This window comes from Alexandromys fortis, unplaced genomic scaffold, assembly GCF_014885135.2.
Source record: "Alexandromys fortis isolate MF-2015 unplaced genomic scaffold, M_Fortis_MF-2015_v1.1 scaffold_499, whole genome shotgun sequence".
NCBI lineage: Eukaryota > Metazoa > Chordata > Mammalia > Rodentia > Cricetidae > Alexandromys > Alexandromys fortis.
Genome location: NW_026068364.1, coordinates 63,073 through 75,612, shown reverse-complemented (window position 1 = coordinate 75,612; position 12,540 = coordinate 63,073). Strand labels below are relative to the sequence as shown.

The 12,540-nt window shown below is 44.1% G+C and overlaps 2 protein-coding genes across 2 annotated transcripts; both read left to right on the top strand.

Annotated features, from left to right (window-relative positions):
* Window positions 1-288: 288 nt before the first annotated feature.
* On the top strand, window positions 289-1,214 carry LOC126495433 (olfactory receptor 1361-like). The gene has a single exon (XM_050133033.1). It carries the CDS (start codon window positions 291-293, stop codon window positions 1,212-1,214), a length of 924 nt encoding a protein of 307 aa, XP_049988990.1. The 5' UTR covers window positions 289-290.
* Window positions 1,215-10,608: 9,394 nt separating this feature from the next.
* Window positions 10,609-11,532, top strand: LOC126495426 (olfactory receptor 1F1-like). The gene has a single exon (XM_050133026.1). It carries the CDS (start codon window positions 10,609-10,611, stop codon window positions 11,530-11,532), a length of 924 nt encoding a protein of 307 aa, XP_049988983.1.
* Window positions 11,533-12,540: the final 1,008 nt, after the last annotated feature.

The following is a 12,540-nucleotide window of genomic DNA, read 5'->3' as shown; positions in this document are numbered from 1 at the left end:
TTTCTTCACATGTACAGTGAAATGTTGTAGCCAATTCCTAGACTGAGTTAACTATTGTGTAAAATGCACATATATATGGTACTAAGCAAACAACAGAGTTAATAAACTCGTACTCATTTGAATTCAGTCCTTTCAAAGCAGACGACTCTTTCGTATACAAATACATTGTAAGCGAATTTCCTAGCAGTTACTTCTCAACTAATGAGGAAAATTTCCCAACTGCATCAATGTTTTCTCCAAGAGTTGGTGAATGATTTCTCTATACGAATCTCACTTTCTTCTCCAGAGACATGGATGGTGACAATCAGACGACAGTCACAGAATTCCTCCTCCTGGGACTCTCTGAAGAGTCAGAGCAAGAAGACGTTGTCTTTGGGATGTTCTTGGGGATGTACATGGTCACCATCTCTGGGAACCTTCTCATCATCCTGGCCGTCAGCTGTGACCCTCATCTCCACACACCCATGTACTTCTTCTTGGCCAACCTCTCCAGTGTCGACATCTGCTTTTCCTCAGTCACCGTCCCCAAGGCTCTGGTGAATCACATGGTGGGAAGCAAGTCCATCTCTTACACAGAGTGTATGATACAGATCTACTTCTTGTTCACATTCGTCACCTTGGACAATTTTCTCCTGAGTGTGATGGCCTATGACCGCTATGTGGCTATTTGTCACCCACTCCACTACACCCTGATGATGAGGCCCAGACTCTGTGTCCTCCTGGTGGTCCTATCTTGGGTCATTACACACCTGCATGCTCTCTTGCACATTCTCCTCATGGCTCGACTCACCTTCTGTTCCCACAATGCAGTGCCCCACTTCTACTGTGACCCCTATCTTGTCATGAAACTTACTTGTTCTGATACATTTATCAATCATGTGACATACTTTTCTGAAGGTGGAGTGTTATTTATGACACCATTTGTATGCATTGTTGTTTCCTATTCCTACATCTGCTCTAAGGTCTTGAAGATGCCCTCTGCACAGGGGATAAGAAAAGCCATGTCCACTTGTGGTTCTCACCTCACCGTGGTTTGTCTTTACTACGGGGCGATCCTAGGAATTTATTTGCACCCTTCTTCCTCCTACTCACTACAGGATGCAGTGGCCTCTGTCTTCTTCACCGTGGTGACCCCTATGGCCAATCCCTTCATCTATAGCCTGAGGAATCGTGACATCAAAGGAGCCCTGAGGAAGATAATTCTCAGGTCCTAGAATTTGAAATTCCTAGAGCTGAGAGAATTCCTAGATGCCATGCATTTTTTTTCTTTTTATTGAAATCCAAACCGGTCCAGTGCTCAGCATGACCATGTCAGGGATTAGTGACAGATGTTTGTAAGCATGCTTTTATTTGGATGCTGACTAATACTCTCTGTTACACACTCTGAACTTGCCCTCTTCAAAGGGGGTGATTCTAAGACGCTCATTTCAGAGAAAAGAGAAATTGAGAACATTTGGATACATTCTGACTTGAGATGGGTTTTATTATTCCTGAGATCCTGTCTGCCACAGGGTATTTTAAGAGACAGGGTCATCTGCCCATATGGGGAGTGCTATGGTTATCTTGGTAAATGACCCACAGGAACTTTAACTCACCATAGCTAGGGCAATTGGAGCTTGTTGGTTATATAGTACTCCACTCTAATAGTGTATGGGACCTGAGGTGTTTCCCCTTTGTCCCAGACTGAGGTCCCTCTCCTACATGCTACAGTTCAGAACACTTCCTCTAGCCATCTCATCCTACCTAACATTTCAGGGTTTTGTACTTCATCATGACTCTGAGGGATGCCTAGAAAGTACCAGGGAGCCTTGGATAGTAGTTGTGATCACCCATTAAATGTGTGTGTCCCTTCATGTTATCATGGGCTGCAGGAAGCAGAGATTTCCTTACAAAGCTGAAGTGTTTACGGTCACGGTCATGCCTATTACATGTGGACTTGAATTAATGTCAGGATTATAATTGGAACTTAGTGTTTTGGAGTTGAAATCTAAGCTGATTCTGGAACACGGGCCAAGCTACCCAGAGTATCAGCCCTCGTCTAGTCGATAGCAAAGGTCAGGAGTGCACAGTGTCAGCTGTCTGCACATTCCTCTCATCCAGACAGGTCTGCCTCTCATCTCCTGCATGGGGCAGTGGTCCCTCTTCAGTAGCTCTCTCCCATGGCCTCTGGGTCCTCACTTCTTTTCTCCCACACTCTACTGGCATCTGTGTCCTTGCTGTCCTCACCATCTGTTCCTTCCAGATCCCGTCCTGCCTCTGACTGTAGCGGTCTCCATCCTGGGGAACCTCACCACTTTCTCTCTCTAGACATCCCTCTCTTCTACACAGGTTCCATTTGTTCCTCCTCAGGCGTCAAATGAGTCCTGTCACCCAACTCTCTCAGAAACACAGGACAGGCAAACTACTCTTTCTTCATGTAGAAAAGACTAATAGTGATTTGGCACATGATTTCCCTAGAGCGAATAAACTCTCCTCCAGGCCCCTCATGAACCCAGAGTGTAGTACCCGCGGGATCCTGGTGACCCTTGGAACAGACTCCAGTCTCCCCACAGTCTCCTCCACTCTGGTGGCAGGAATGTCTCATCCTGTGTTTGTCACTATAACATACAACAGCCTTCTTCAAGATGATGTTGAAATCAGAGACCTAGGTCAGATGGTTACTGTTGTGTTTTGAATAAAAATGTCATCATAGGCTCTCATATTTGAACTCTTGGTCCCCAGATGATGGAACTATTTGTGGGGTTTAGGAGGTGTGTCCTTGCTGGGGGCAGTATGCCACTCGGGGTATGTGACACTTCTTGTTCACTCTCTGCACCATGCTTGCCTTTGAGGATGAGTTCTCAGCTTCCCCATCCTGCAGCTGCCATGGTTCCCTGCTATGATGGACTCTTATCCCTCTGGATCCATAGGTCAAAATGAACTCTGTCTCCTGTCACTGTGTGGTCACGTGTTCATCACAGCCGTTGTGAAGGAACTGCTGCAGTTGCTGTCCTGGGAGATTTCCTTTTCCTCTGCGGGACAGGAATTTTTAGAGTAAGCAAGGAGCTAAGGAACGGAGAGCACAGGCAGATTCTCAATGAGACAACATTAAAAGTTATAATTAACTTCAAATTTAATTGACAAAGTCCTAAAACAAACCTGAACTGTGAGCAGGTGACAACATTAAATGAGTTTCTATCATTTGGACCAATTTGATCCAGTTAATAAAGAGGTCCGTCTCTTTTCCTTTAAATCTTTATTTATCTTGACAACTACACACATGATTGTGGCATGTTTGGGCCATATGCAACTTTAAAAGGGGGCAAGATAAGGTTTCAGTGTGGAGTCCTCAAAATAAACAGGTGAACAGCTGGCAGCACTAAACTGGCCACCAGGCTCATGGATAAATGAATGACAGTTAACAACATGAGCTGTGATGTTATACAAACACACATACTACACACAACACAGCTCACATGTTATTAATTTTGACCAAAGCAAATGTCAATTAAGAAGAAATACCAATAACATGTCTAGAATGTAATGCCAAATATTACAAACCAAACAACACACTTCTAAACTATGCTCGAGACAAATGGGTAGTTTACAGCATCATTGCTAGGGATCCCAAATGACCGCAGGTGAGCTGACAGGTCTGAGAAGGACAGTTTCTCCTCACATACGGCATGCAGATGGGGTCTTTTTATTCTCTGTTCCCCATCAAGGAAATGACATCCCAATTGTTTCTGAAAATGCTGACAGAGGACAATCTCTGTGTCCAGTGACTACAAAAGGGCAAGAGCAGGAGCAGGCACAGTAGAGAAGGGATCATTTGAATTATTAGGTTGACTTGAGAGCTTCCACCAGCCCCAACAACGTCCTTAAGACATAACCTTTCCATCCTAGACTGCACAGGAAATGGGAAAAGAAACCTGAATCTCCCTGTACTCAGAGATGAGATCTGACCTTACTCTTATGATTCTGTAATAAATCCTCAAGGCCAAGGGAACTTAGAGAAGAAACAGTTCATGTTATTTCACAGTTCCAGAGGGAGAGTCCTTAATGGCAAGGAAGACAGGAAGTTGGCTGATCACATTTTCATCCAAACACAAGAAGCAGTAAAAAAAGAAGAGGAAGTGGGGTGAGACTATAAACTCTCAATGCCCACGCCCTCTGATGTACTTCCTTCAGAAGACTGTGCCTCCCAAAGGGACCCACACAGCACCACCAACTGGGGATGAAGTGCTCAAACATAGGACCTGATGGAGGCCATTTCTCATCGAGCCCTAGCACGATCATTACCACCTACTTCTGTGCAGTTCTTCCTTGCCTCTAACTTGTGAAGAAAAGTGAGCCAGACATACAAACAAATGTCACAGTATTTCCCAAAAGATTCTGAGACATCACACAAACCTCTGGATGCTCAATGAAAAAGTTTGGGGATGAATAGAGTCTTTTTAATGAGCTCAGTTTTCTTTATAGTCAGCTTTCTCCTTCCCAAAACATAAAAGGTTGACATGAAACTGTGAAGCATTTGTTTAATTAATATTCTTTATCAATAAGTGTCAGGAGTCAGATATTAGGGTAAGAACCTGAATGATCAGAGACGTGACCAAGAAACCACCAGTGATCTCCTCTCTCTGCTGTTCCTCAATCCAAAAGGCTGAGATCCACTTTCAGCCCCACTACTTCCTGACTCCTATCTCTCCTCAGTCCTCCAAGAACTCTTTGGTTAATTTTGGTCACCTAGTGGCTAGCTCCACCCCCTAACTCAAAGCAAATCTTATTGTCAGAATATGATCAACTATCACACAATACTGGACTAATTATTCCTGCCTCTTGCATCTGATGTTGAAGCTTCTCTCACTGACATCACTTATAGAAGGCAACTCCATGATCCTTAGGTGGCTTAATGGATCATCATCAAATCTCACTGGAAGTTACTAAGGATGTGACTAGAGAATGGTAAAATAAATCCATTTGGAAGAGAAAAAGGGATGATAAGATCAGTGGTGCTAATGTCTGGGAGTGGTACATTGAGGAATAGGCAACAAGCTTATGATCCAGTTAGGTGTGTCAACAAACTTCAATCTCCCAGCTACTTCAACTGCAATTGATGACAGAGATGATATACAGTGAACCTATCTTTCAAAAAGTTTTGAGAAAGAAATGTAAATAGAAAATCGTTCCATCACTCACTGAGTGTCCTGACCTGACATCCCTGATACTTGGGAAATGCATTTGCCTTGTGTTCTCCTGAGGATGCTGGAGTGTACAACAGGTTGCACAGGAGGACACCTCTTCATCCTGGTCTTCACCAGGCTCATAGTCCAGACAGATGAAGCTCAGAAGTGGAGCCCTTGCTGTAACCATCTCTGCATTGTCTTGTGTTCAATGAAGACTGGAATCACTGGGGGATTTTACCTCCTGCTCTTAGGGGTCACATGCAAGAAGATTTGTCAACTGTGCACATTGTGTAAGTCATATCAGAGTAGAGGAATGCAAGTCCCACATGGTTGGTTTCCCAGACTCGACGTGGTCTCATTCCCAGACAGTCAGGGAGGAAGGACCTCCATGGTAGTGAAGCTGCTTCCATGGTTACTGTGGACAAGACTGTAAGCTCAGGTGCAGCTATTTCAGGAGGAGATATGAGGTTGGATTCAAGGACGTGTGTGTTCTCAAGGATGGCAAGAACTCCAGTGTGAAATAGATGAGGGCAGAAACTCAGGGACCTGATATGTCATATGGAAGAAAATGGCCCTGAATTTAAGCCCATTTTAAAGCCTGAGACATGCTGATGAAGGAGTTTCCCAGCTGGTCTGAGATTGATTTCTATATGTACTTAGCCCAAACTCTATGGTGTCTTCAGCACTGGGTTATTGGTGTGTGACAATAGCCTCTACTCTATAGGGTTCCACCAGGGTCTCCTTCACAATAACTTTGTACATAAAATGACTGGTGCACTTACATACCAATCACAGCTATCGTTATCTGCACAATATATAACAAGAGGAAGCCTATCAGAATTCCAAACTAGATGAAAAGCTTACAAGTCTCCATGCCTAACCGAGGAGCTACTGGAAGTTTACAGCTGCTGATGGAGAAAGAATCATAAGTGCACGGTGTAGGATCATCCACAGAGAGATGTGTGACCTACCAATCACTACCCACCAAAGAAACATGACTCTCCCTTCCTCAGAGGCCAGCAACTGACTCCTCACCTAGAGAAGGTGATAGGACACCCTCCTTCCCCCAAGGTGGAATTTTTAACTGTGTCAGTCATGTGCACAGCTATGTTGGTAACCACGGCTGCAGTGAGCTCATGTGTGCAGCAGTCATGCCTCGGTCAGAGACCGGCCTTTCACAGCACCCTTTCCACGCTCCAGCTTACATTGTTCTCACCCTGTCTGCTGTGGCGTTCCTGATCCCGAAGTGAAGCATTTGATACAGATGTCTCGTCTTCGGCTGAGCATTCACAGTTCCATATGCTCAACACTGAACAGTTAAACTCTCTACATTAACTACCATCCTCTACAATAAGAAGGTTCTCTGATGAAAGCTACAAAACCCCATGAGTATAGCTATAAATATATTTGACAAGACCCTTAGCAAAATAATACCAATAAGTTCTCTCTTGGAACCTGCAATGACTCTAACCATAGGCCTGAATATTCTCATAATATGAAAAATTAACCGTCTTCTATGGAATAAGCCAGTTTTTAATTGGATTATTTGGTATTTTGATGGTTTCTTGAATTCTTTGTATATTTTTGGAGATCAGCCCTCTGTGAGGTGTGGGGTTGGCAAAGATCTTTTCCCATCTGCAGGTTGCCATTTTGTCTTGCTTTATCATGTCCTTTGCCTTAGAGAAGCTTCTCGGTTTCAGAAGGTCCCCAATTATTAATTGTCCTTCTCAGTGTCTGTACTAATGGTGTTAAATATAGGAAGTAGCTACTGTGCCAAAACATTCAAGGTTTCTTCCCATTTTCTATCGGGTTCAGTGTAACTGGATTTAAGTTGGACTGGACAGATGGCTCCACCATGAAAGGCTAGGCTCACAATAAAAAAAAACATAGTATATTGAAAGTTATCTCCAGTCATTTGTGACTTTACTGTTTGTACTGTAAGCATCTGTTGTACTAGAGTCATACTGTGAGTGAATAGATATCTTCCCCACACACTAGAAGAATGATCATGGTTAAAATGAGTGAGGATTTTAATTGAGTGATTAATGGCAATAAACGCCATAAAACATGTGAAATGTTCATAGGGAGAATTTGTCCTTTTAAATGGTTACATTAATAAAAATACAAAACAGTGGGATAGGTACTTATGCAGGAACTGAGTCCTCCCCTCTTATTTCCTTGGCAGAGGCAGACAGAATGCACACAGTGAGCACTGAGCATATCCCTAATGAGGACCTCTGAGGAATCAACCCTCCGGATGTCCCATGCGACAACAAACATCTTACCCTAAAGGAAACTCTGATCTCCAGGGACACAGCCTGCATCTCTTTGTTTTCTCTGCAGCATCTAGGCTTCACCATAGACAGCCACCTCACTCTATATGTCCCTGAGAGAAGAGCTCCCTCCGTTCTCACCCCATGCTGTGAATTTACCATCGTTCACGTCCAGGATGGGACCAGCAGAGACAGAGAATCTATGAGAGCCTCAGTGAGCAGCAGGTGAAAAGCTGGGGACACAAGTTAGGGACTAGTCCATCCAACAGCATACTCAGAGACACGGACTTAAGGTGTGACACTGGGGAACACCCCTCCAAACCTTTCTGTAGCTAGCCACGTGCCAGAGGAAATGTTTCTAAAGAGGAGACAACTGGGGTTAGCGATGCTGTGACAACAGACCCCAACAGCCTTTAATGGAAAAGGGGACTCCCCTCTCAGACATGCAACTTTGTCCTATTCCATGACAAATCTCCATGTTTGTGACAATTGCATCTCTATGTTCATTGACTGGGAGTTGATTCTATAACAAAGGGGTCTGAGACATAAGCTACTATGGACACTGTTCTGAGCCCCATAAGGGAAGTAAGCTAGTCTAGGAGCTACTCAGTTCAATTGTGCAGTCCAGGGATCCAAACTCATGGACAAGACCTCAGATGTCACAGACTCAGTCCTTAGAGTACGGCTCATAGGAGGCTAAAGAACGAAAGAGATACCAAATTGTTTAATCCTACAAACAGATCACTGTCAATGATGGCAGGGCTGTCTCTCTACAAGGAAGCTTCCATGGATGGTAACTTCTACTTCAGAGGACGCCTGCTGCTTTCCAGTCAGAGGGAGAGCAGTTAGGTGTGTAACATGTCTGAACACACTGCTTTGCTGAGGAAGTGCAGCTTGCTCAGGTGTCACTGTCACTGTCCAGCAGGAAACCTGCCTGTGCCAGGCCACCGCCTGTCACAGATACTAGTCACAGATACTAGTCGGAGAGCAGGGAGAACTTCTGTTGTGGGACAATGCCCTTGTACACTGTAATGATTTGTCTCTTGTGTTGGTCTAATGAGACACTGATTGGCCAGTAGCCAGGCAGGAAGTATACACAGGGCAACCAGACTAAGAATTCTGGGAAGATGAAAGGCAGAGATGCAGTCACCAGCCAGATGCAGAGGAAGCAAGATGAGAATGTCTCACTTGAAAAGGTACCAAACCATGTGGCTAAACATAACATAAAGAATTATGGGTTAATTTAGTTGTAAGAGTTAGTTAATAATGAGCTTGGGCTAGCTAATAGGCCAAACAGTTTATAATTAATAAAATCCTCTGTATGTTTCTTAGGGAATGAAAGGTTGTGGGACTGGGAGAGACAGAAACTTCCATTCACAAATTTCACCTTGATTCCGATTATGCTCTTAGCACGAATATCAAGTATGTAGGGCAATTCCTCTGCAGATTGCAGTTCCTCTCTTCTCTTTGTTTCTGCTCTGGGAACTGTCTGTCCTTAGTCTGGGCACACTTACAGCTGTCTTGATGGCATGTGTCAAACTTCCTCCTTAGTCTAGGTACACTTACATCTGTGTTAACAGCAGGTGTCAAAATTCTTCCTTTACCCCGCAGCATATACAGTTGCCAGAGCCACAGGGTCACTGTCTGGGTTTCTCTAACCAAGCTCCATATACTGTGGTTCTAGGAGTTATCTGTTTTTTTTTTTTTTAAGTATTTCTTGAGGGCTATACAGACAGGTCAGTTGTTAAGAGCCCTTATTGCTCTCATGAGAAACTGAAGTTGGGTCTCCAGCACCCACATGGTGTGTAACCCACATGGTGATTCACAGCCATTCAAACTCTAGGTCCCAGGAATCCCATGCCCTCTTCCTACGCTGGAGGGTACGTGGATATACTTGGAACACACAAATACCTGAAAGCAGTACACTTATACACAAAATATAATGAATAAACCTAATAAATACTTTAGTGATTTATTATGTCATCACTTTCCCATTAATTTCAAGAATGTAGCACTTCCAGGACGAGTCACCACACACACCAGGAGCAAGCACCATCTATAATCAGTGCCCTGAGATGCTCCTTGTAGAGCCCTCTACCCCAGCAGTCAGGTCCCATCACATAGAGCAGTGCCTGTAACCTTCTTAATGCTGTTACTCTTTAATACAGTTCCTGATGTTGTGGTGAGTCTCAACCCTAATTTTCATTTCTGTTTCATAACTGAAATTTTGTAAGTGTTATGAATTGTAATGTAAATATCTGGTATGCAGTATATCTGACAAGCAATCTCCAGGTGTTATGACCCACAAGTTGAGAACCTCTGACACAGTGGCTCTGCCCCTTTGTGTGGCTTTGTTCAACTAGGCGAGCAGTACTCTACTTTCCTGGGCAAACACCTTGGATTCTCCAGGAGCACTGCAGCCCAAATGTCTCAATTGTCTCACCCCCTGTCCACAGAGGACTCGTCAGGCCAGCCTTGCCTTTGGGACAGACTGCCTTAGATCGCTCCTTATTATTCCGTAATTGTTTAGCCTCCCAGGAAAACACTCTGGTATACTCACGGCAGGCTTTATTTCTCTGGATGCAGTGAGCATGTGGGCAATGCTCAACTGAAGCCCTTGCAGGGGGAGAGTGGCAGATATGACACCAAGAAATCACCAGGCAGGTCTCTCGGAGGCCACACACCTCCAGCCCTCTGAGAGTAGGAAAGAGAGAGAAGCTCAAGGTTAGGGTATAGAGACCTGGCACAGCACTTGCTCCTTGGTTAAAATTTCCATAGATGCAAGCTATGAACATGCAGATGAACGAAAAAAAAGACACTAAGCCTGTCTTGAACTTTTTATTTCCTTGTCTCTGTGAATGTGATTAAATGGCCCAATCCTAAATTTCATCATCTATAAATTCATCTTCTCAATAATAGACAATGGTAAATATTATGTAGGAATATCCTGCACGTGGAACTTAGCATACAGACATGTAGTTCAGAAAGTGTGGGCACTAGAATACCATGCTGGTGAATTTACTATGGATTTATTGCGAGATTCTACGATATTGGAAGTGTATTTTTATTTATTCATCACCAACCAGAAAACCATTGCAAAACAGAAACTGATTTTGCTTAAATGTTGGCAAACAATTTTAGTGACGTGTGATACTGACCTTCCCACAGACATGGCTGGAGACAATGAGACCACGGTTGCAGAATTCCTCCTCCTGGGACTCTCTGGAAAGTCAGAACAAGAAGACATTGTCTTTGGAATGTTCTTGGGGATGTACATGGTCACCATCTCTGGGAACCTCCTCATCATCCTGGCCGTCAGCTGTGACCCTCATCTCCACACACCCATGTACTTCTTCTTGGCCAACCTCTCCAGTGTCGACATCTGCTTTTCCTCAGTCACCGTCCCCAAGGCTCTGGTGAATCACATGGTGGGAAGCAAGTCCATCTCTTACACAGAGTGTATGATCCAGATCTATTTTTTCATTACATTTATCAACATGGACGGCTTCCTCCTGAGTGTGATGGCCTATGACCGCTATGTGGCCATTTGTCACCCACTCCACTACACCCTGATGATGAGCCCCAGACTCTGTGTCCTCCTGGTAGCCATATCATGGGTTATCACAAACCTGCATGCTCTCTTGCACACTCTCCTCATGGTTGGACTCACCTTCTGTTCCCACAATGCAGTGCACCACTTCTTCTGTGACCCATATCCTATCCTGAAGCTCTCTTGTTCTGACACCTTTATTAATGACCTGATGGTCTTCACTGTGGGTGGACTGATATTCCTGACACCATTTTCTTGCATTGTTATTTCTTATGTTTACATTTTCTCTAATGTCCTGAAGATGCCCTCTACCCGGGGGATAAAGAAAGCCCTGTCCACATGTGGGTCTCACCTCACTGTGGTCTCTCTCTTCTACGGGGCAATCCTGGGGGTTTATATGCGTCCTTCATCCTCATACTCACTACAGGACACGGTGGCCACTGTCATCTTCACCGTGGTGACACCACTGGTCAATCCCTTCATCTACAGCCTGAGGAATCGTGACATGAAAGCAGCCCTAAGGAAGATGGTTCTCAGATGCTAGAATGTGAAATTTAAGAGCTGAGAGGACTCCCAGACACCACGCATCTCTTCATCCTTGTAGAGAAAACAATGTACAGATTGGTATAGAATGAATGCATGACTTTTCCTGTGACTAACACAAATGATCATGGTTGTGTTTCTTAATCTCAAGCTGGAAGACTCTCGTTTTCATGAGTGCAGTAAATTGCCATCTGAATTGGGCTTATCCGACATGATCATCTCAAAAACAAGAAACACTGGCTGTGTTGTAGTTTGAGATGGTCCCATCCAATTTGTTTGATACCTCCTCCCACAAAGAACTGGGACCTTTAGAGCACTTATAGCTGATCCCCCTTCTCTGATTTCTTCGTGGCATCCAATTCACCTGCTAGTGGGTAAATGGAAAGTTTTTCTCTGTCCCAGGCTTAAGCATGTCCTCTACATTTTGCAGCTCAGAATTCAGCCTTTGCAGACCCTCTGTCCCCCTCCTGCCCTGTTGGCCTTTTCCTCCTCAGCATGGGGAATGATCCATTGCTGGTGCCACTCTGGATGGACACTCGAATCTGGGGACAGTAAGCAAAATTGTCATTGTAGGCAGAGGATATGGTGGCATAAAGAAATTTTTTTAATGTAAAACTATATCAAAGGTAGAATATTATTTTATGATATGTTACATTTATTTATGCTGAGGAACATTTGTTTAATGATGCAAAAATGTGTTGCAATCTTTTATGTTGCATTTGTTTAATTCTGTGAAGTTGTATTTCTTTGCCTGTCTGCAATACCTGATTAGTCTAATGAAGAGCTGAATAGCCAATAGCAAGCAAAAGAAAGTATAGGCATGGCTAGCAGGCAGAGAGAATATATAGGAGGAGAAATCTGGGGGAGAGGATCAAGGATGGGCAAGAGAACTAGGAGAGGAGGACTCTAGGGGCCACCCAGCCTCACAGAGAAAGAGTGAAAGTAAGCTACACAAAAGAAAAGGAAGAAGCTCATAGGCCAAAGGTAGATGGGATAATTTAAGCTAAGG